At 42.9% G+C, this 22,148-nt stretch overlaps 1 protein-coding gene across 1 annotated transcript in view; it reads left to right on the top strand.

Annotated features, from left to right (window-relative positions):
• Positions 1-5,537: 5,537 nt before the first annotated feature.
• The window catches only part of Phlpp1 (PH domain and leucine rich repeat protein phosphatase 1), a 207,706-nt gene continuing 191,095 nt past the window's right edge, over positions 5,538-22,148 (top strand). Inside the window, exon 1 of the mRNA XM_059280129.1 lies at positions 5,538-7,180. Coding sequence (XP_059136112.1) covers positions 5,713-7,180 — 1,468 coding nt within the window. The 5' untranslated portion in view covers positions 5,538-5,712. The remainder of the gene's footprint in view (positions 7,181-22,148) is intronic.

Consider the following 22,148-nt stretch of genomic DNA (forward strand, 5'->3'; position numbering starts at 1 on the left):
GGACTTGCTACACAGCTCAGGGACTAATCTAACTGGGGTGAGGGGAGTCAAGAAACTACAGATTGACACACAGAAAAGCTAGGATTAGGTAGGCTATGTACTCTGGTGAACATACACCACCAGCAGCCTGGAAACTTAGCATATTTTCTACATCTGAGTGGATATAGTCAAAGGAGGAGGGGGGTAGCTGATTTTTTTTTTTTTTAAAGATTTATGTGTTTATTATGTATATAGTGTTCTGTCTGCATGTGTCCCTGTAGGCCAGAAGGGGGCATAAGATCTCATTATAGATAGTTGTGAGTTACCACGTGGTTGCTGGGAATTGAACTAAGGTCCTTCGGAAGAGCAGTCAGTGCTCTTAACCTCTGAGCCATCTCTCCAGCCACCGGGGTAGAGCAGTTTCCAACTGTAAACACCGGGAAGGAAGCAGCTGTGGATGATACTTTCAGTACACATTGTCAACATCCCAAAAAGGATCAGGAAAGCCTTTGCTATTCCCCATAGATCTGAGGCACTAGTGTCCTTGATGTCCATGCTCATGTCAACAGTACACATCCACTTAGAACTGCTCCCCACAATGAACATAATAAAAATATTGAAGTTTTTTTTCAGACTGATGTTCTTGAGGAGTGGCCCAAAGCCTCTATTACGCTAGGCTCAATGTGTCTCCCCAATTTATATGCACACAGAGCCTCAGGAACAATCCAGTTAGCATGAAGTCAGAAAGGATTAGGGTGGGCCCGGATACAGTGACTACTGTCTTGCAAGACTCTGTGTGTCTCCCTGGAACAGAATCAGGGAGAAAGCTTCATGATGGGGCTACAAACCAAGCAATGCTGACAACCTCCAGAAGCTAACAGAGCAAGCAAGAGTCCTCTGCCTGCGTCTTGGGACTTCTGATCTCCTCATGAAGGAATGCACTGTTGTCACCTTGAGCCTCTCAGCTCATGGCACTTCACTGACAGAAAGGAGGCTCGGCTACTGGGTGTGTCAAGAGGCAGAGGGAAAGGGTAAGATTTCCAGGGACTAGTGGCATCTCCTAATCTCTGCACCATGAAGCAAAGAGGAGAACACCTAGCAGCTTTCTCAAGGTCAAACTGAAGACTCTGAGGAATCATTGTCTAGACAACACTTTTCTATTGTAGTCATGGACAAGTCAGAAAATGCTTTGGTATGGTGTAGGAAGGGTACTTCTCAGCAATCTCTCTCTCTCCCTCCCTCCCTCGCTTTTACCCATGCGTGCATGCACACACACACACACACACACACACACACACACACACACACAAAAAAAAAAGATAGAGATAATTATGGTGTTAAAAGGATTCACTAAATCCGGAAGGTTATCAAGCCATATCTATAAAATGGACTATGAAGCAAGACGGTGGCAATCTCAGATCCTGACAGAATTCACACTGAAAGTTTATGAGGGAGGGTATGACTTCAGAGAGACCACACGGTCTCATCCTGCCACTGAACAGAGAACATATTAATTCAGTTTGGCCACCTGGGGCCCATTTAGTGCACTAGAGCAGTAATTTGCTAAATGGGTCCCTCATAGTAAAATAGAATGAGTAAACACTGAGCAATTTAGGATGGTAAACCACTAGTAGCTCAAGGGATACACAAATGTGAAGCTATAATTAGATCTCGTGTTCATAATGTACAAACTAAATATATTACATGGTATATTGTATCTTTCTGAATTTATTTCTGGACACAGCTGAGCCCTAATAGTTCAGATAGGAACTACCCCAGCTATTAATTCATGTTTCCATTAAAATTCCAGCTGCTTATATTACAAAATAATTTCAAAGGTGGTTTCTTTTATCTTAGATGTAAGGATGCACCAGGATTAACCTAGAGCAGCACGTCAGTTATAAACCATGCAGCAGAAAGTAATAGAATATTATGTTCTCCCTAAATTTAGCTGTGGAAATATTTTAGCAAGTTGATATCAGGGTTTACAGCCTCTACATCTGATGTTTCTTTTCAGGATTATCTTTCAGCATTTTAAGTTATGATTCTTTGAAGCTGGAGACACGGCTCAGCAGATAAAGCCACTTGCCATGAAGTCTGACAACCAGAGTTCAATTCCTGGGAACCACATGGTAGATGCTTACTACACTACGGTTGGTCCTTTGTCTTCTGTACGTGCACCAGGGCACAGATGCACACACACACACACACACACACACACACACACACACACACACAGGGTTAAAAGAAAGATACCATTCATTGTGCTTGCTCAGCATGCAGCAGGACTTGGGTTCAAGCTCCAAAACAAAGTGATTGCTTGGAAAGTGTGGCTAGGCAGAAACAGCAGAGGAGTGCATGCCTGGAATGCTTCACAGGGTAGGGCATAGTGTGATGTGCTATGGGGTAAGGATGATGCCATCCCCACCCCCAACTATTCAAAGCTGCCTGGAAGACATTAAAAACAGCAACAACAACAACAACAACAACAACGACAACAAAATTCTTCTTTTATTAACAGCCATTGTATAGTGTGGGCTGGAAAGACGGTCTGAGTGATGTTTTATGATACTAGAAACCTCCACGCTTAAGTTTTATTGCTCTTTATCAATTTGCTATTTCAACTGCAGAGCTCTGTTTTATCTGGTTTACAGCGACGGTCTACTCTTTCAGAAAGTCTCATTTTTTTTTTTTTTTTAATTTCCTACCACTATTTAGTAACTTCATATTGTCAGCCTTTCTTGCTATTCTGCTATCCCTGCCAGTGGGATTCTTGAGTAGTATTGGGGTAGGCCATTTTTCAGATTACAGATTCTATGTCTGAAATCTGGCAAAATTGCTAGATTTTTTTTACATCTGCTTTAAAAAAATATTTTCTTGAAAATTTTTATTATGCATGTGGGTGTTTTGCCTGCATGTATGTCTGTACACCACATGCACACGATGCCTATCGAGGCTAGACTAAGCATTGGATTAGATCCCTGGAACTAGAGTTACACGTGGTTGTGAAACACTATGTGGGTGCTGGAACTCGAACTCAAGTCTTCTGGTAGAGTAGCCAGTGCTTATAACTGCTGGGCCATTTCTCCAGCTCCAACACCTGCTGTTCTTCTGTGTGGTGGGGATATATCCACTTTTTCTTCATTTTTGAGATACTTTTCTCATTGCTGTTATAACACCTAACAAAAGGTTGTCAAATACTTCAGTAAGGAAGGATGTACTTTGGCTCACAGCTGGAGGGCAGAGAACATCATGGCAGGGCATTGTGGCTGGAGCATGAGACAGCCAGAGACATTTAGTCAGTGCTCAGGCTGCTTTCCTTTTTTACTCAGTACATGGTACTGCTCACTTCCAGCCTAGGTGTTTCTTTAGTTAAACCTTTCTGAAATCACCCTCACTGACACACCCAGAGCTGTTTCCATGGTGATTCTAAATCCAATCAAGTTGGATTTAATAAAGTGTCTGAGTTAATCCATTGCGCTAATAGTGTCTGGTAACTATTACTATAACTTCTTCTTTGAGACAGGTTGTCATTGTGTAGACCAGGCTAGCTTCAGACTCACAGATACCTGCTATTCTCTGCCTTTTGAGTGTGAGGATTAAAGGCACTGCCACTCCTGCTTACTATAACTACACACACACACACACACACACACACACACTTATATATGTATCCATATACCTATATATACACATATATATTTATATGTATGTACATACACACATATGTATATATACTATATTACTATAATAAATACTAGTGTTTTGAAACAAAATTGTATGATATAGGACCTTTTATTATTATTACTTTTATTGGTTCTTTTGAATCAGGGTCTTACTATATAGTCTTCGCTGGCCTTGAACTCATAAGGTTCTGCCTGTCTCAGCCTCCCTAGTGCCAGGAAGGAGTTAATCTTTCAAAAAGATTTTTTTTTTTTTGTAAATGAGTGATTTGTCTGTAGTGTGTCTATGTATCACATGGGTGTACTGCTTCAGAGGGAGCTATCATATGGGCCTCTGCAAGAGTACTCCATGCTCTTAGCTGCTGAGCTATCTCTCTAGCCCCAGAAATAGGACTGTAAAAGAATACAGGAAATAACTTTTAGGAATTCCAAGAATTAGTGAAAAATTAGTGGGGTTTTTTTTTGTCCTGGCTGCTTTTTCCATCCATCTTCAATGAAACTGTGTAGATAAGTTAAAAACAAGGTGCCTTGATAGGCATTTCAGTTCTCTCTCTCTCCAGGGCAAGTTTCTTGAAATGAAGGCAGATCGTTGATAGTACAAAATTAAAACTCTCAAATGTGAGTATCTAGATTTATAAAGCAACTACAAGAGTGGCCACTCCATGAACAAAGTTTACCAAATTATTTCAAATAGTAAATTGCCCTAGACCTGCTTGTTTCAACCAATAAAAGTTAAGTTTCCAGATCATACATTGTAACAAAGGTGGAGCTTCTGTGGTGAGCCCAGCACTGGGAAGACTGAGGTAGGAAGTATGGAATTCAAGAGCACGCCATACTGGGAATCCTAGTTTCAGCCACCCCACCCCCACCCCCGCCCCTGCCCCCAGAGAGGACTAAGAGAAAAAACCGTCCATCTCCTATCTCATTGTGCCTCTATTATAATATTTCTTTCTTCGTCCATTGCTTTCTGTGTCATTAAGCTCCTTTTCAACTTAAAACTATCGGGGTCAAGACCCCAACCAAGTCCTTAGCTATTTTTGTCCTAATAGGGAAGGGATAAGATGGGTTTAATTTGAGCAGTTTCCACGAAGCATGTTCAACTCCCTTCTAAAGGAGACTTTCCTAACGCGGCTAGTCTTCATGGGCCTTGAAAAAAAGTCAGGAAAAGCCCGGGTCAGCGATCCTGAGGACTGTGTATTTGTGACTCACACAAAGCCTTGCCTACAGTTTGGAGTCCCTGAAAGCTCTCACTTCCAATGAGCTGGGAAAATAAAACTCATCTGTAAAGCGGGTGAGGAGCAAGTTAATGAAAATCGTTCACCGGGCACAGAGTTCAACAGCAGAGGGCACAATACCCACTGGCTAGGGCCAGAGCCTGGGGGTGAGGGCGGGCAGAACCTGACGATCGCTGGGTCTTGTAGTTCGCTATTGGTCTCTCTCGCAACCTCTCCCAGGAGGCAAACTACAACCCCCACAGTGCACTGCTTGCCCCTCTCGCCACCTCGCCTCCGGTCCGCAGAGAAACCTCCTGGGAAACAGCCCCGCCCCGCCCCCGTACGCACGCGTCACGTTTGTTTACACTGAGGCCCCGCCTCCAGACTCCCGCTCTCCCCGCTCCGCCCAGGAATGTCGTCATGCTGCAATGCATATTCATGAGCAGCTCCGCCCCGCCCGCCTTCCCGCGCCTCATTAATATTCATGAGCCGAGCTCGGGCCGCCGCTCCCGGGCGCTGAGGCTGTCCGGCCGCGAGCGGGCGGGCGGGGCCTGGCGCTGGGGAGCCCGCGAGCGACCCGCGGGGAGGGCGTGTGGGGGGGCGGTGGCGGCCAGGCGGGCGGGCGGGCGGGCGGGCGCGCGGGATGGAACACCGAGGCACCGACGGAATGCTCCGGATCGCCACATAATCCTCTGGAACGGCCGCGCCGAACGCCATCGGCGTCTCCCTCTCCGCGCGCCGCCGCCGCCGCCGCCGTCTCCCACCTTCGCCTCACCTCCTCCTCCGCTGCTGCTGCCGCCTCCGGAGCTGGGGGGGCGACGCGAAGCCCCGCTGCGATGGAGCCCGCCGCCGCAGCCCCGGCCCGGAGACTCGCGGACCCCGCGGGTGAGGACCGAGCCCCGGCGGCGGCGGCGGCCGAGGGCGCTCCGAGTCCGGATCCCGCGCTGAGCGCGGCGGCCGCGAGCGGCGGGAACGGCGGCGCGGCGCGAGAGCAGGCCCCCCGCGAGGCGCCGCCGCCGGGGCCGCTGCCCGGCCGCGCGGGAGGCACCGGGCGCAGGCGGCGGCGCGGGGCGCCTCAGCCCGCGGCCGGCGGGGCCGTCCCGGGGCCCGCAGGCGGCGGCGGCGGCGGCGGCGGCGCCAATTCGCTACTGCTGAAGAGAGGGCGGCTGAAGAGGAATCTGTCGGCCGCCGCCGCCGCCTCGTCCTCGTCGCCTTCCTCGGCCGCCGCCGGCCTCCCGGCCTCCTGCTCGGCCTCGGCGTCGCTGTGCACCCGGAGCCTGGACAGGAAGACGCTGCTGCTGAAGCACCGGCAGCTGCTGCAGCTGCAGCCGTCGGACAGGGACTGGGTGAGGCACCAGCTCCAGCGCGGCTGTGTGCACGTCTTTGACCGCCACATGGCCTCGTCCTACCTGCGCCCGGTGCTCTGCACGCTGGACACTACGGCCGCCGAGGTGGCCGCACGGCTTCTGCAGCTGGGCCACAAAGGCGGCGGGGTGGTGAAGGTGCTGGGCCAGGGGCCGCCCCCCGCCGCCGCCCCTGCCGGCAGCGAGCAGACCCGGGACGCCGAGCTCCGGAGGGACGTGGAGCCACCGCCCTCGAGCTGCACTCCCGGTGCCGTCGGGGGCCCTGCGCGCGCGCCTCCCGCCGACCTGCCGCTTCCCGGGGGCGCCTGGACACGCTGCGCGCCCCGCGCCAGCCCCGCGCCCTCGGACTCCAGCCCCGGAGAGCTGTTCGCGGGTGGCCCCGGTTCCCCGCCCCGCGCCCCGCACCCGGCCTCCGACACCGAGAGCTTCAGCCTGAGCCCCAGCGCCGAGAGCGTGTCGGACCGGCTGGACCCCTACAGCAGCGGCGGCGGCTCCTCGTCGTCGGAGGAGCTAGAGGCTGACCCGGCACTGGGCTCGACCAGGGCTCCCGGGCCGCCGCCCCTCCGCCCTGGCCGCCCCGCGCAGCCTCGACCGCCGTCCCCGAAGACCTCGCCTCCACTACAGCCGAAAACCCCGAGGGGTGTCGATGGCACAGGCGGCATGGCTGGCCAGGGTCCCCGAGAGGGTAAGGTGGCGGCTGCAGCTCCGGGCGGTCTTCCGTCGACTCCGGGGAGGATCCGGGAGACCGCGCAAAAGACGTCTTCGCCGCCTTCCCTGTATGTACAGTTCCACGGAGAGACTACCCGGCGCCTAGAGGCGGACGAGAAGCCATTGCAGATCCAAAATGACTACCTCTTCCAACTGGGATTTGGGGAGCTGTGGAGGGTGCAGGAGGAAGGCATGGACTCGGAGATTGGCTGCCTCATCAGATTCTATGCAGGTAAGAAGTTGCCTGCATGTCGATGTGTGGTTTCCAACCCTGGCAGGGACCGATAAATGATTCAAGGGGCCTGATGAGTCTCTCTGATACCCTTTTCTAGCTTGTTCACATGCGGTCTGTGCAAGTACTCAATTGAGCATTCTTTAAATCTGCAAGTTGTAGTCGAGTATCCAGGGCTGAGGTTGGAAAACCAGGTGGATGAGGTGACAAAGTACAGGAAGTACAGGAAACAGGTTCACAACACCTGAGAGGTGCGTCCCTCCAGGCCTCTGCTCTGACTCGTTGGGTTGCAGGCAGTTTGAGATTTCAGGAAACTACCTGACATGTTAATATGGGCAGTGGACAGTGACCCAAGAAAAATGCTCCAGGTGCCTTCCCTGTCTTCACCTGTCCACAGTTTACCTCTCGCAGACTGTGAGTGTAGTGTGAGCTGCTGGGAGCCTTGCTCTTGTCAACTGATGCCCTCGTTTGTTACTGTCTGCCACGCTTATTTACTCTGTTTACTCTCCGAGTCCTCGTAGACACTGATAAGTTGATGTTTTGAGCGCTGCTTACCCTAGCGCTCTTTAATTGCTTTAGTTTAATTTCCTCTCCAAGTTTGAATCTTGCATAAAAAACGAGTCGGCCTGTTTCTGTCTGAGCCTTTATTGTCAGATCTGTGGCAGGACTCGACAGACTAGAGTTCATAGTGTTGGTGGTTATTGCCTCTCTGCTGTGACCTGACTCTTCCCTGGAGTTTTCATTGCCTGGGCAAGAGGCTGTCCCTTCTCTTTTGCCAAGAGGCTTGGCTGGGACTAAGTTATGGAGTTACACGGGTGCTGGGTATTGTATCTGAGCTTTGAAAGCCATTTGCGTTCCCCCTCGTCTTTAGAGTTCCTAGTGGTCAGAACTTTGGTTTAAAGTAGTTAGCATAGGAGAATTAAAACTTTAGGTGTTATATTGCAGGTGTATATGAAAAATAATGCTAGCAACCCCAGGACTCCATAGCTGCTCTTCCACGCCTGTGATAGTTGCAGTTTAGTTTGCGTGAGTTTGTCTTTAATGTCCACATTGAAATATGTAAGACAACATCCCTGGAAGAGGCGATCCTCTAAGTTTTGTTGAAGTTTTTCTGAACTTAAGTGGATATTTTGATTGATATGTGCCTCATAAAGGAAATCAAATTGTAACACAGTAGCATTTTATTAGAGATAATATCTTAATGCATAATATGCCTTTAATTTTTTTTTTTTTTTTTTTTTGCCCAGAGAAGTGTAGGAGCAGCAACTGCCTTTTTCTTTCATGGCTCATGTAACTTGTGAAATATTTCTTTGCAAAGGCATCAAATAGTAATCACACTTGGAAGGGAGAGTATTTTAGGATGAGAATGATATTCTTTCTGAATCACATAGAGGGAAATGGGTATAAAACAAAGTATATGCAATGGAAACTATTTGAGCATGCTTTTATGTATGGAGGAAGCTTTTCTCTCCACTTTGCTCATGAGTGGATAGGTTGATGAGGATAAGTATTTGTGGGAAAGGTTGAGTGCCACAGTTCTGAGTTTGGATTCTCTTTGGCTGTCTTTTCAGTAGTGATTAAAATATTCAGCTATAAGCAGTTTGTTTTTAGTCTTTCATACTCACTTTAAAAGTAATCTGATTTCTGGTTAAATCTTAAATTTCTGGTGTGGTTATTTTAATCTTTTTGTTTTGTTTATGAAAAGTAGTAATTGTTACCTCCTTCTGAACTTACTGCTTTATTTCTATGAGCACAACATAAATAGACGCAGGCGTCAGTGTATATGCTCATAAAAGTAACCAATAAAGTGAGGATGCCCCGCACAAAGTCTTATTCAGGAACACAGCCTGTTCGTGTCCATGGGTTCTGGAAGGAAGGTGTCTGGTTGCTGCAAATGTGTGTGACTGCTTATTTTGGCATTTAAGCAAAGTCGGACTTGCTTTAAGCCTAAATCAGTGTACTGAACATGTCTGAACCGATATTTGTCATAGAATAAAACTCAGCATCACTAGATGCTATTTCACCTTTCACAAGGATGTGTGTTATTAACAGAAGGGCACTGTGGAAAGGTGGTTCCACAAATCTGAACATTGTCAGGACATATGGTAAAGGCTTTACCTGAGGCTGATGAGATTCCTAGAAATTGTTTCTGTGTTCCAGTGGAATATAGGACAGCCAAAAGGAGGGTGTTGTGTTTTGATTGTTAGTGCTTTTCTGTAGGGAGAGGATAGTTCATATATGTTTTAAATGGTGTCCTTTAAGCAGGTACTGGAAAAATCTGTATTGATTTGCTTCAATGATTTTACTTATGTCCTATTTTTGAATTTATTGTTGCATGTCTTTTCTAGTGGAGTTAAAGATAGCTAGGAGGTTTGAGACAGCTTGACAATATTTTCCTATATTTATACTGAGCACATTATCACTATCTGTGTTCTTACTCTCTCAGACACCTTGTTTCTTACTTTCACAAAGCTCTTGTCCAGCAGGGGACTTCCATGCCCTTGGAAAAAAATTTCAGTATTTATAATCTTCCTCAGGTTATTTAAGGGCTTTGAAAGCTATTTGCAGTTACTTTGAATGGTTAAATATTCATTTGAGTAAGGTAAAATTAAGTGAAGTCAGCGCTGGATGAGAAGTACTATCTAATTGCAGTTACTGAAAACTTAGTTTGAAAATTGTTACTGCTCCTATCACAAAAGCATTCTTTGAGTTTTAAAATATGAGGAAATTCAAGGTGTTATCCAATGTTACATTGCTTGTTAATTATGCTAATGTTTAATTTCCTTAAAAAAATATATATCTTAAGTTGTACCTGAAAGAGTAATTTTAAGTTAGAAAAAGAATTCAGGAATTCATTTACCTGATCTTAGTTATGAATGCCTAGGCATGAATGAGCTGCTTTGTTTGGGGCTCCCTGGCCTCCATGTGTCCTAGGGCAGTAGTAAACTCGTATTTAAATCTGTCCCATCACCTTTTATTTTAGCTCCATTAGTCTGCTTAGTTCAAACTGGGTGTAGCAACGGGAAAGACATCGCCAGAGTGGAGAAGACACCCTGCACCTAGTGAGTCTGGGACGATGTGTTCACGTGGGCTTCCTTGGGGTTGCTTGCTAGTCCGCCTCCTTCCCCGTCTCATATTCCTCAGTCCGTACATGATTTTCTACAGGGAAACCAAGAAGGGTGGTTAGCATCAGCAGGGTATTGACAAGCAGGTTCTTGTTACTGTAACTACAGCAGTTCTGAGTAGTGTGGTTTAGACTGGCTCCATTGCGTGCTTCAGTGGTGCTTCTGAGTACAAAGGCTTTTAACTTGTTTTATTTGTTTTTTGTGCTTAACACGTTGTTATGTTCACATACTTATTTTTCATATGAAGTGTGTGATTTAACTATGGTTTGATGAAAACCATACATTGGGGTTTATTGTCTTCAAAAATATTAAAGGGCTTTCACATAGAAGGTCTCAGTTGTCTTTTCAAGAACCATTGGGAGGAGTCCCTGGTTGGTGTCAGTCTTCTGTTCAGATGGAGAAGGCACATTGACGATCTGATTCTTACTGAGGATTTTCAGCCCCTGGCAGAGCTGAGACCAGGGAGCAAAGATCCTCTGTTTGTAATTCAACTCACTTTCTATGAATTGGTGCTGAATTTCATTTACACTTGAGTTTTCACTAAGAGCTTTCAGAAAATATGCTGTGTTTATTGGTAATGAGTTGCTATTATCGGCTAGTCCTGGGTGCTTCCTCGCAAAGTGCAGATGGCTATTTTTATCACACGGCCTTTAAAATGTAAAGAACCAAGATTGACAAGTAAGAGCAGTACAGAAAGTATTAAAGTATTCTAAATACTCCGGTCATAAATAGTGATACTTAAAGTTGATAAGGCTTATGTAGCGATTACATTTTTATCCAAGTATTTCTTGTTAAATCTTTATTGAGAAGTTATCTGAACAGATAACTTTGAGAGTGGGTTTTATAATCACTTCTTTTAAAGCAATAAAAATACCCATCATTAAAGAGCTTATCTGTCTATTTGAAATTTGAATTACCAGTACTCTTAACAGTAAATACCATGTTATTGATATTTTCTTGTACCATTTGGTAATTCTTAGGTTGTATAAGAGTTAGAGAGCATTTATTCTCTGAATTTCATTACACTGTTTTGAAAGTGGTGGTGGTTTTGTACTTATAAAAGTGATTGTAGAGAGCAGATAGGACAAATCAGTCTGTGGGAAGTCTCAGGTTACATGCTTACGCTCTTTCCTGACTTAAGATTAATCAAGAGTGCAGACCTAGCATGTGAGGCTCAGAGGTCAATCTACACTGCCAGGTTTTGGTCAATCCACATTACCAGCACAAAACCAAATAGATTGTCCAATCAACTGCCTTAAATGGTAGTGTAAGATGTGTTTGTTGCTGTCTTCTTGTAAAATTGAATTTAGTTTTTCATTTATTAGGAAGGTAACATTCCCTGACATCATATAGGATCCATGCCCTGTATAAATCTTGGTGTTTTTGCTTAACATTTGAGTTGAATGTGTGGTTTTGTTAAGCAGCTGGTGGAGTGCGTCCTGATTCTTTTGACTTCCATCCTGTTTGGGTCCCCAGGGATGTGTTAAACACACATGCACACAGAGGCATTTCTCCCATGGAGGAGATTTCAGATGTGCCACATGCTATTAATATCTTCTCTTTCACGTGACTGAGCTCTGTGGACTTTTAGAGAACAATTTTCCCTTAAACTTTTCCTAGAGTTAATAGCTTGCCTCTTTCAAAGGCATCTCTTAACTCAACTTTGAGATTAATTTAATGAGACATCTGTCAAATGAGGCATCTTACATTTAATGATTCTGTTATGTGTCATATTTCATGCCGTACAGGCTGCTGGACAGGAGGAGGCTTAATTATGAACTCTGAAAGTCCACTCAGTGGGAAAACTATTTCTTTAAAAACACCTGGCACTTGTGAAAATTGAGAAAGAGGTGTTATCAAAATGTGTGGGAAGAGAAGTCCTCCTTCGGGCCACCTTCCGAAGCGGCCGTCCATCTGCTGGAGCTCTGGCACTGAGGGCTGGGTCCGGTCTAGCGCCCCTGCATTTCTAAGGCAGATTCCTTGTATTCACCTCTGGTTTTCTAAAGACAGTATAACAAAGAAAACATACCAAACACCTGCCCCATGGAGCTTAGGTATTTTAGTCTAAGGCTGTTTGCCTGCCTGTTTAGATTTACATGAAGCCCACGGTAGAAAATTCTAGTAAACTGAAAACTCAAGGATCAGGAAAGAGTGGATTTTTAATTAGGATATTTGGTTAGCCGTGAAATAGCCCTTTCAACGTATGTTGTATAGTAATTTTTATCATGAATGATAGTGGTTACCAATTAGCTAAGTAGAGCTTAAATGTTTTGGGTGTAATGGTTTTCTTGTAAACATGAGTTGTCCTGCAACACTTTTTAGTATATGTTAGATGCAAACAGAGCATAGTTATCCTACATATTTGTGTTGAAATATTTTCTCCTTGTATTTTTATATTGGATACTGTTTTTATTCATTTTAAAACATTTAATGATAAAGTTTGGTTGAATGGGGGTGTATACCTAGTGGCTCCTGCAATTGTAGTGCTGTGTTAAAACTGGGCAAAATACTTTATTTGGACATAGTATATATTTTGAGTTTGAAAGCATAAATATTCCAGCAAAAAAGGAAAAAATTTCCAAAATTTTTGGCATAAAGTTTTCTAAATGAAGCTTGGCTAAAGATAAATTAGTTTCATTTCCAGTTATATAAATGCATTCAGTTTAGGATTGAATATAATTTGAAAATTCTATTTAGAAATGTAAAGTATAAGTGACTTTGACTGAGTGGTTTTGCTGGTTCTGTTTTCGAGGTTGGTTTGTTAGCATTTCTTCCTGTTTATGTGGCTGATGAAGAGCACTTGGAGAAAGGATCTTTTTATATTCCTGCCTCACTTAATAGGTCACAACATTTGAGCTTTCTTGTCAAGTACCAGGCATATTTTTAAATGTAGCAACAGTAGTCATGAGCTTTGATAGTTTTCATTACATATTTAATAATTATTGGATTTTGTGTTCAGTTAACTTCTGAAATATTGGTCCTGATTTTGAGATTTTTTTTTTAATAAACAGATTCAGTTTTTGAGCTTTACTGTGAGAAGTGTATCCTTAGGAGAGCTTTCTTTTTCCCCATCCAGGTATTGTGAGGGCATGGCTAGATGCAGCCTTATTGTTGACACTACATTTAGTGGTTTTAGGGTTCAGCTAATGCTCTGTGTATGTTTTTGGGGACAGGGAGTAAGTAAACTGTTTCTTATCAAGATACAAAACTTTGGGGGTAAAAGTCCCCTCTTGTTTCATAGTCTGCTTGGGAGGAAATGGTACTGTGTTTTGGAGAATCTAGTTTGTTCTGAGAGTTGGTAAACTCAATATGATTTGGGGCATGTATTTTTTCTCCCTGGTGCTGAGGAGGGAATCCAGAACCTTTGATATATATTAGACACAAGTGCTGCGCAGCTCAGCAACATCCTCAGCCCTTGTTTTTGTGAAACAGGTCTTGCTTTGTAGCCTAGTCTGGCTTTTGAATTTGAGCTCTTTCTGTCCTGCCCTGCTGGGATCACAGGTGTGAGCTAGCAGACCTACTTGAGTGTTCATTTTAACCTATGCTGGGCTGTGATTTCCTCATCTGTAAAACAGTGAGCTTGGGAAGTCCAGGGTCTCTTCTGACTCTTATCATTCTGAGACTCTATTTGCAAGCCTAATTTCAGATAGATTTTAAAAGTTGTAGTTGTTTGGAGTTCTGTATTGTTTCAAAACTGTCAGATCACCTAGAAAGGGCTTACATCTAATATATTAAGGTTTGCATTCAAAGGATTCAGACTAAAGAAGATAAACAATGTTATGTTTATACTCTCCATCATTAATACTTTCCAAAGTAGAATCTGGCATGCTAGAGATGAATTGAAGTTAAGTTCTTTTCTTAAGTGACTCATAAAATTCCCTTCACAATCTGGTTTATATAGCTTACTGTAATATTATGTATAGAGAAACCTCATTGTTCAAAACTTGCCAGTTGATTATTTTTTTAAAATTATTTGTTTTATGGGTATGTGTGCACCTGAGTGAGTGAGAGAGAGAGTGTGTGTGTGCATGCGCAGGTACCCATGAAAACCAAAAGAGGGCACCAGACAGGCTAGAACTAGTGTTATAGGCAGTTGTGAGCTGCCCACAATGTGAGTGCTGGGAACTGGGTCCCCTGCAAGAGCAGCAAGTGCTCTTAACCACAGAGCAGTCTCCATGTCTGGTTGGCTAGTTTTAATTCAAGGTGAGCTTTGTGCCTGTGTGTTAGTACCTACTGACAGCAGGAAGAGCACTGAAAGGAAGTGAAAATTCCCACTACATTTATCGGATTATGGAATTCAGGAAACTAGGAGGTGATTTCACACAGCTGTGTTTTACTAGATGAGGAAAGCAAACCCATAGATGGTATAGTTCAGGATCAGTGATAAGTCAGTATCAGAATTAAGAGCACACACAGATTTTGTCCTTTCCCCACATTGTGAACTTGTGTGGTTAACTATTTTTAGATGTTCTTTATGTTTTAATTATTCAATGTGGAGGTTTAAGGCCTGTTCTTTACACATTTCAACATTTCTTTATTATTTGTTTCTTTGTAATCAGTGCCTTTGAGAGGTGGCATATCACTGTGACAGACTGTAAGGGAGAACCTGTAACTGAGAAGCGGCCAGCTGGCTACTCACTGCACAGAGGGAAATTAGATTTCATCCTTGATGCTAACTACCATTTGGGAGATTTAAGATAGCATTTATAACAGTTTGCTGAGAAGAGGCCGAGTTTTGGAATATCAGTTCTGGCTTGCTTCAACTTTGAAGTTGAAGTAGTTAGAAGAATGGAAATGTTGGAGGAAGAAATCACGCCTTTAATTCCAGCACTAGAGAGGGAGAGGCAGACAGATCTCTGTGAGTTCGAGGCCAGCCTGGTGTACAGAGTGAGTTCCGGGACAGCCAAGATAACACAGAGAAACTCTGTCTTGAAAAAACAAAACAAAAAGATAAAAAAAAATCAGAAAAAATTAGAATAGATTTGACAGATTTCTCTCCAAGTATACATGCACCTAAAATATTCCATATTAATTATAATTTCATTAATTGTAATTTCATTAATGAATTTATTAATAATTTCAATTAAAAATATTTTAAAGTCAATTCTACAGTTTATTATTTTAGTACCTACATTAAGTTCTACTGAAGTACCTGTTCTTGGTTCTACCTTTGTGTAGTGTGAACAGTTGAAGAACCTTTGTTCAGTGATCTTTGTACTTCAGTTGTATTGATTTTTGAAGTTTGTATCATGACATATCCTTTGAGAGGTATCTATCATCTTTGGTAGCAAAAACATAATTTGTGAGCTCTGGAAACAGATTTCCAGATATTTCTAGTGGTATGAGAGGTTTTCTGTTAATGTAACTCCATTTTAATTTCATCATTTCTGTAAACAAAAGTTTTACCTTTTTGTATAGAAGTTAACTTACTGAGTCAATTGATTCCCTAAAGATTGCTGTTTGATTTTAGTGTGAGAATAGAAACATTTTTCAAAGTGCAGGAGTACAGAAGGGTAAAGTTACATTGCATCTGGAAGATTTAGTATGTATCCCAGATACTGAAAGAAGGGAGGGATTTTTCTTGCTGGTCTCTTAGAAGGACAGGATGGCTGGGCTGCGGCTGACATTCAGATTTAAATACAAGGAATTCTTATGCATAAATACTGCTCTTTAGTTATCAGACTTCTGTCCTGTACTCATACACACATGCACATACATGGTCCCCACTGTGATTTTAGGTAGGCGACAGCAGGAGTCATGGTTGTATTTGTGGGTAAAGTGTGTGCATGGGATCTTCTTTGGGAAAAAAAAAAAAAAAAACTTAACAAATTGCTATTTGTATTAACTTGAATTTTTTTTTCCACATTAGTGGTTTAATATGAGTGCCTGTTTATGTAATGTAACTAATCTGCTGTTTTGGGTGGGCGATTTTCTCTTGATTTATAAATCTCTTCGGGAGGTTCATTTAGGGAAAAGTTTTGTATCCCAAATCACTAACATTTTCATTATCTATTCCCTTATTGATCTTTTCCTCTGAGTTCCTAGGTCTTGTCATCCTTAGGAATGCCTTCCTCATCCCAGGATTGAAAACCAGTCTCTCACATGTTGCTGTAATTACCCTTATCTGTTGTTTGATTAAAATAGGAAGTAGGGAATCTAAATTGTCCCCACATTTTTTATTGAGTAATTGTCTTCTTCACTCATTGAAAATGCTGTTCTGTTCCCCAGAGATTCTTGTTTTTAACAATAGGAAATTCAGATTTATGTTATGGAGTGTTTTTGGTCCAGTAACTTTTGAATTTGTTGAGGAAAAAATAAAAAGGAAACTAAGGCTATTCAGCCAATTTTCTACAGCCTTTTTTTATGCTTTAATTTCCTATATGGCCATTACTTTAAAAAGACATATTTTCTGTGTACCTGTGTATGCCTGACTGAATGTATGTGCAATCCATGTGCTGTGCCTGCAGAGGTGTTTTTTTGTTTTTGTTTTTTTGACAGTAGCCCTGGCTGTCCTGGAAGTTTCTATGTAGTCCAGCCCGGACAAATTCACAGAGATCAGCCTGCCTCTGTTTCCCAAGTGCTACTCTTCTGGATCTCTTAGTATCTCAGTGACTAGGTGGAGAGCTGGGTTGTAGGTGAAATGCAAATACTGTTAGGATGTAGTTCTTTTCATTTACGTGTCAAAGTCACCTACATTTTTGCCACAGTGTTTACCATCTCACGTGCTTGTGCACATATGGGGGTCAGAGGACAACTTGCTTGAACTTGAGAAGTTCTCCCCTTCTCAACTTGCTGGCCCTAAAGGCATTTGAAAAAAATTCATTCATGTATATAATGTATCTTGGTCATATCATCCTTCCCTCCCTTCACTTAAAGAAAATTTAAAAACATTCTATGTTTCAAATTTGAACTCTTGGAATAATTTCCTTTGATTAGGCATTAATCTCAGTTTCTTATTTAAATTACAGACAATTCCTCTATTTCTCTTTCTGGAGAAATCTGAATTACCTTCACAGCTGTTGTGAAATATAAGTGGTTTATCTTTGGAATTTAGAAAAAGGAAGGCTAAGAGACCTTTTGAAATCAGTAGGCCTGACTGCTTTTGGGGATAGACGCTGTTTGAAAGGAGTCAGGTAGTGTTCTTGAGGATGACACCGAGGTTGTCCTTGGCCTACATGTGCGTTTGCACCTGTACACACACACACACACACACACACACACACACACACACACACACACACCTATTTAAAAAAAGTGTAATTTCAAAGAACTCTGATTTGATATAGCAGAGCATTGTGATACTGGGACCAGTGTTCTCTTGGAACCTGCTGTGCATAAACGACCAGAAAAGATGAAGTGGTGTTTAGTGGCGATGGAGGAAGGGTGGAGCAATGATGTTAAATGTAGGGAATTCAAATGAGAGCATCTGCCATCTTTGGTAAGCAGCCTTTTATAGATATAAGTTGTACTGTTATTGGGCTTTTGGCTTTACAAGATTTTACTTGGTAGAGAACTGGGTTTCTTTTCTGCAGAATTATTTTAGCCAAGGTCTTACAGTGTAGCCCAGGCTGACCTTGAACCAGTAGCAGTCCTCTGGCCTCAGCCTGCTGGGTGCTGGGATTCCAGTGTATACCACTACAGTTGGTCATGGGCTTTAGTTGCAGTGCTTAAATTCCTAGTTACCATTGCTGGAAGTAGACTGTAGACTTGAATACATTCATGTTTTGAAGACAAGCCTATTGCTCTGAGATACTAAATGAAGTAAAACTTTAGTTGGTAGACTGATTTGTTATATGCCGTGTGCTTCTATTGCTGTGATAAAGACCAGGAGTAAAGCAACTCGGGGAGGAAAGGGTTGATTTCACCTTACAACTTAGTTTTTTATGAAGAGAAATTGGGAGCAGAACATGAGGCAGGAATGTGGAGGCAGGAACTGAAGCAGAGGCCAAGGAGGAATGCTGTGTACAGTGGTCTGGAAGTACAGTGGAGTGGGCCCTCCCATATCAAGAAAACATGCTCACAGGCCACTGTGATGAACAATTGCTCAGCAGAGGCTACCTTTCTCCAGAGGACTCCAGCCTGTGTCAAGGAGACAGGTACTAACCCGTACAGTAGAATAACGCTTCTTTTTTCCCCCACACTAACAAACCAGAGGCTACATTTTTAATTTGTAAGATTAAGTGCAGATTGTTTCAGCTGCCTCAGCATTGTTGTATCCTGCTGTATAGTTTAAAAAATGTGTAGTAGTTTATTATTTAGCAAACATCAAAGTTTGAGGCATTGTATCAAGTTCTTTATAAATATTAACTAATTTAATCCTCATCACAACCCCATGAGGTAGATAATGCTATCCCTCAGTATTGTAGATACACAAACTGAATTACCAGTTTGTAGTCTGTCTGGATTTGTACAAAGAGCAAGGCAGAGGCAAAATTTGTATCTCTAATGCCAGAGTTAATTAGTTCGCTAGTAAGTGTCCTCTTTGTCGGTTTTAGGAAGGACAGACTTGGAACTCTTTAGCTCTCTGTCACATCTCTACTTTTACTTCCTACTGCTGAAGGTTGTTGAGGATCAAAAGGGACATAAATGAACGTGCCTAGGAACATAGCGTTACAAACCAGGTACTAAGTAGCCACACATTGCCAAGCTTTTCTTTTTGGTGCGAAGAGCACTGACTGAGAGACTGGAGACCTGTGTTTGACTGTGCGCCTCTCCACTTGATGTGATGCCTGTAACTGCTTTGACCTCCCTCAGCTCATTTGTCAGAGAGGGAGAAAAGGTGATTAAAAAAATCCATCTGAGAGGACTTTGTGAGTTGAGATTTGAGGGTATATGTGGAAGTGCTTTGTAAACTGTGAGATGTTACATAAACATAGTGTGGTTCTATTATTTTTGGCAATAGTAAATTGCCACAGATGTTAATGAGTGTTAATTAGAGCTCATTAAGGAAGATGAGATATACTGTTGTTTGGCCCTGACGCTCAGTTGCTGGAGGACCACATTCAGTCGGTAGTTACTATTGAATATCCAAGATGTCAAAGGTGTTTTTAATCTAGGTGACTGATGAGATCTGCCAACGATGCTTGAAATTCTTGTAGAGTTGAGGGCACTTTTTAGAAGCATGGTAACGTTTACAATGGAAAGGTAATATTTTTAAAGGAGGCATGGTTCTCCCGTGTTACTCTAATATCAGAAAAGGAGGGGTGCACTCTGGGACAGTGAGCCCTGGAGGGGCCAGAAGGAATAATGCTGCCTTAATTCTGGGATCGTGACTTGTTTAGAGCAACTATAGGTTATGGGTCAAGGTTCAGGCAGACTGTTAAGGCTAGCCATTCCAATTTCATCTTTAAACTGACCAAGTGCTCCCCTAGGCACCTAGGCATTTTTGTTTGTTTGAATTATCTGGGGCGTGCTTTTATATCATAGTTGGTTAGTGTCTTGGTTCTAGGGGGCATCTATTAACTTTGCTGTTTTGGTTAGATGTGAGTGTGTGCATGTTGAGGTTGCCCTGAAGCCTTGTTGTGGCCCGTGTATACTGAAAGGCATTCTCTTCTTTTTTTTTTTTTTTTAAAGGCCTGTCATGTTTTATTTTTATATGGGTTTATGATTTTTATGGGAAAGCCATGTTTATCTTTTGAAAGAAGGCATTTAATGCCATGTATTGACCACATTAATGTAAAATTTGAATAATAACAAATGGTCATGACCTGGTGCTTTTAAAAAATTTAGACTCTTACTGTCTGAAACTTCGTGGACCATATTTTTTTCTTTAAACCTTTGTGTTCATTAGGAACAGGTACAACTCTTAGGTGTTCACATAAGCAAAACCAACTTACTGGCTTTTCCCTCCTGGCTATAACATCTGCACTACACACATGGTAGGGCATGTATGTGTGTACGTGTGTGTGTGTGTGTGTGTGTGTGTGTGTGTGTGTGTGTGTGTGTAGGTGTGTATGTCTGTATGTTTGCATATAGATGTGTTTATGAGTATATATTTACATGTGGTATATACATGTGTATGTATATATGTGTGTGTATGTGTATATATGTATGTATATGTGTGTGTATGTTTGTGTATGTGCATTCCACAGCAGGTGGAGGACATCTTTCTGCTCTCCTTGGCAAGGTGAAGTCTTTACTAATGAAGTCTTATGAATTATCTTGCTGGTTCTGTGAAATACTGCAGTATGTAGTAATATGAATGACAGCCCTGGAAGAGCTTTATTTTGCTTTTTTCACATTAGCAGTAAAATTCTGACATATATCAAAAAATATTTCCGATCCTGTCTGACAAAAGTAAGTCATGCTTCTAAGTCAAATAAAAATACTTATAAATCAGACTGATCAGCATTCAGGCTGATTATCTGCCAATATGCACTTTCCACTGACATTAGCACCTATTTGTCCTCTGGAAATGTTTACAGAGACTTTAGCTGACTCATTACCACAGTATCCATACCTGACAGGCTGATTTCATGGAGTGTATTAACCGACAGTTATCAGCGGTATGATCATAAGAAGACCAGGTACTGGGCTTGTGATTAGAAAGCAGAAGCTTAGGGAACCCTTGTTCTCTAGTACAGAACCCTTGCTCTGTGTGTATCTTGGAACTGCTTAAGAGGACAAGGTTGTTCTAAAGATCCACACAAAAGGCCATTTCTGAGAGCAGGGATTGTTGTGTATGCTCAGGTGCTTAGGATCTACCCTGAGGCCGCTGGTAGCTGATAGAGAATTGGAGCTGCCATTGTTCCTTCTTCCCTCACTACAAACAAAACAAAGTGGTTCCAGGTCCTGGTCTTAAGGAACTGACAGATTAGCCCTACTGGCAGCTACCTCCAGATAATACTGGTGGATAAAGGCGTAAATAGTGTTCATTTATCTTTAAGGTACTTTGATATGCACATTTATACTTAATCCATGCACAGTATATTCTTTCTTATAAAACTTTTTTTTTTTTTTTTTTAAAGAATAGACCAGCATTGTTTGTAGACAACTGGGTGAGCCTGATGATTGAAGTGTAATGTTTGCTCAAGTATAGTTTTGCCAGGCTTTAATGTTGTAAATTGAGTGACAGCCTTGGTGACATTCCAGAGGGTTTAGAATCTTAGCACTGGAAGAGATCAGAGTGCATCTAGACCATCCCTTTTGTGCTACCCCGTTCCTTCTGAGAGGGTCTCATTATATAATCCTGGCTTGAACTCTCTATCCTCCTGCCTCAGCCTCCCTGGTGTTAAGTGAATTACTGTCTGTGCTACCCATTCACCACTAGTCCAGTTTTTTACCTCTCAGAGAAACCTGGACTTAGAAAATTCTTGACTGATGGTCATTTAGTGTTCTCCTTGCCTGCAAGCTAGAAATGTAAGCACTTTATTCCAGGACAGCATTTCTGGAGCTTTGTTCCTTGAAATGTGCTGTTTAGACCAACAGCTCCTGGGAGCTTTTTAGAGATGCAGATTCTCAGGGCCTCTCTCCAGACTTAACAGGATCCTCAAGTGTTTTCAGAACCATAGATTCTGAGAAGTACAAGTGCTGGATAAATTGGGGGGGGGGTTGATTATGCAAGGTTGAGGTGTGACTCAGGAGAGACAGCAGGGCCCAGGATAGAGCAGTGAGATGAGGAAAAGAGACTTATGGATATCACTCGCTAATTGACTGTCTTGTGGTCTGGGTGACGGGAGGATTGTGGGTCAATGGATGAAAGTGGTAGGTGTGAGGTATCACTCACTTAGTAAAATGTATAGACGGCATACTGAGTGAGGGTTTGCTTCCTGCTGTGTTTTACAGAAGCATGTTGGAGGACTGACTTTGCTGAGATAGATGGGACTGAGCTGACTGCAGGTGCC

The sequence above is a fragment of the Peromyscus eremicus genome, chromosome 15, assembly GCF_949786415.1.
Source record: "Peromyscus eremicus chromosome 15, PerEre_H2_v1, whole genome shotgun sequence".
NCBI lineage: Eukaryota > Metazoa > Chordata > Mammalia > Rodentia > Cricetidae > Peromyscus > Peromyscus eremicus.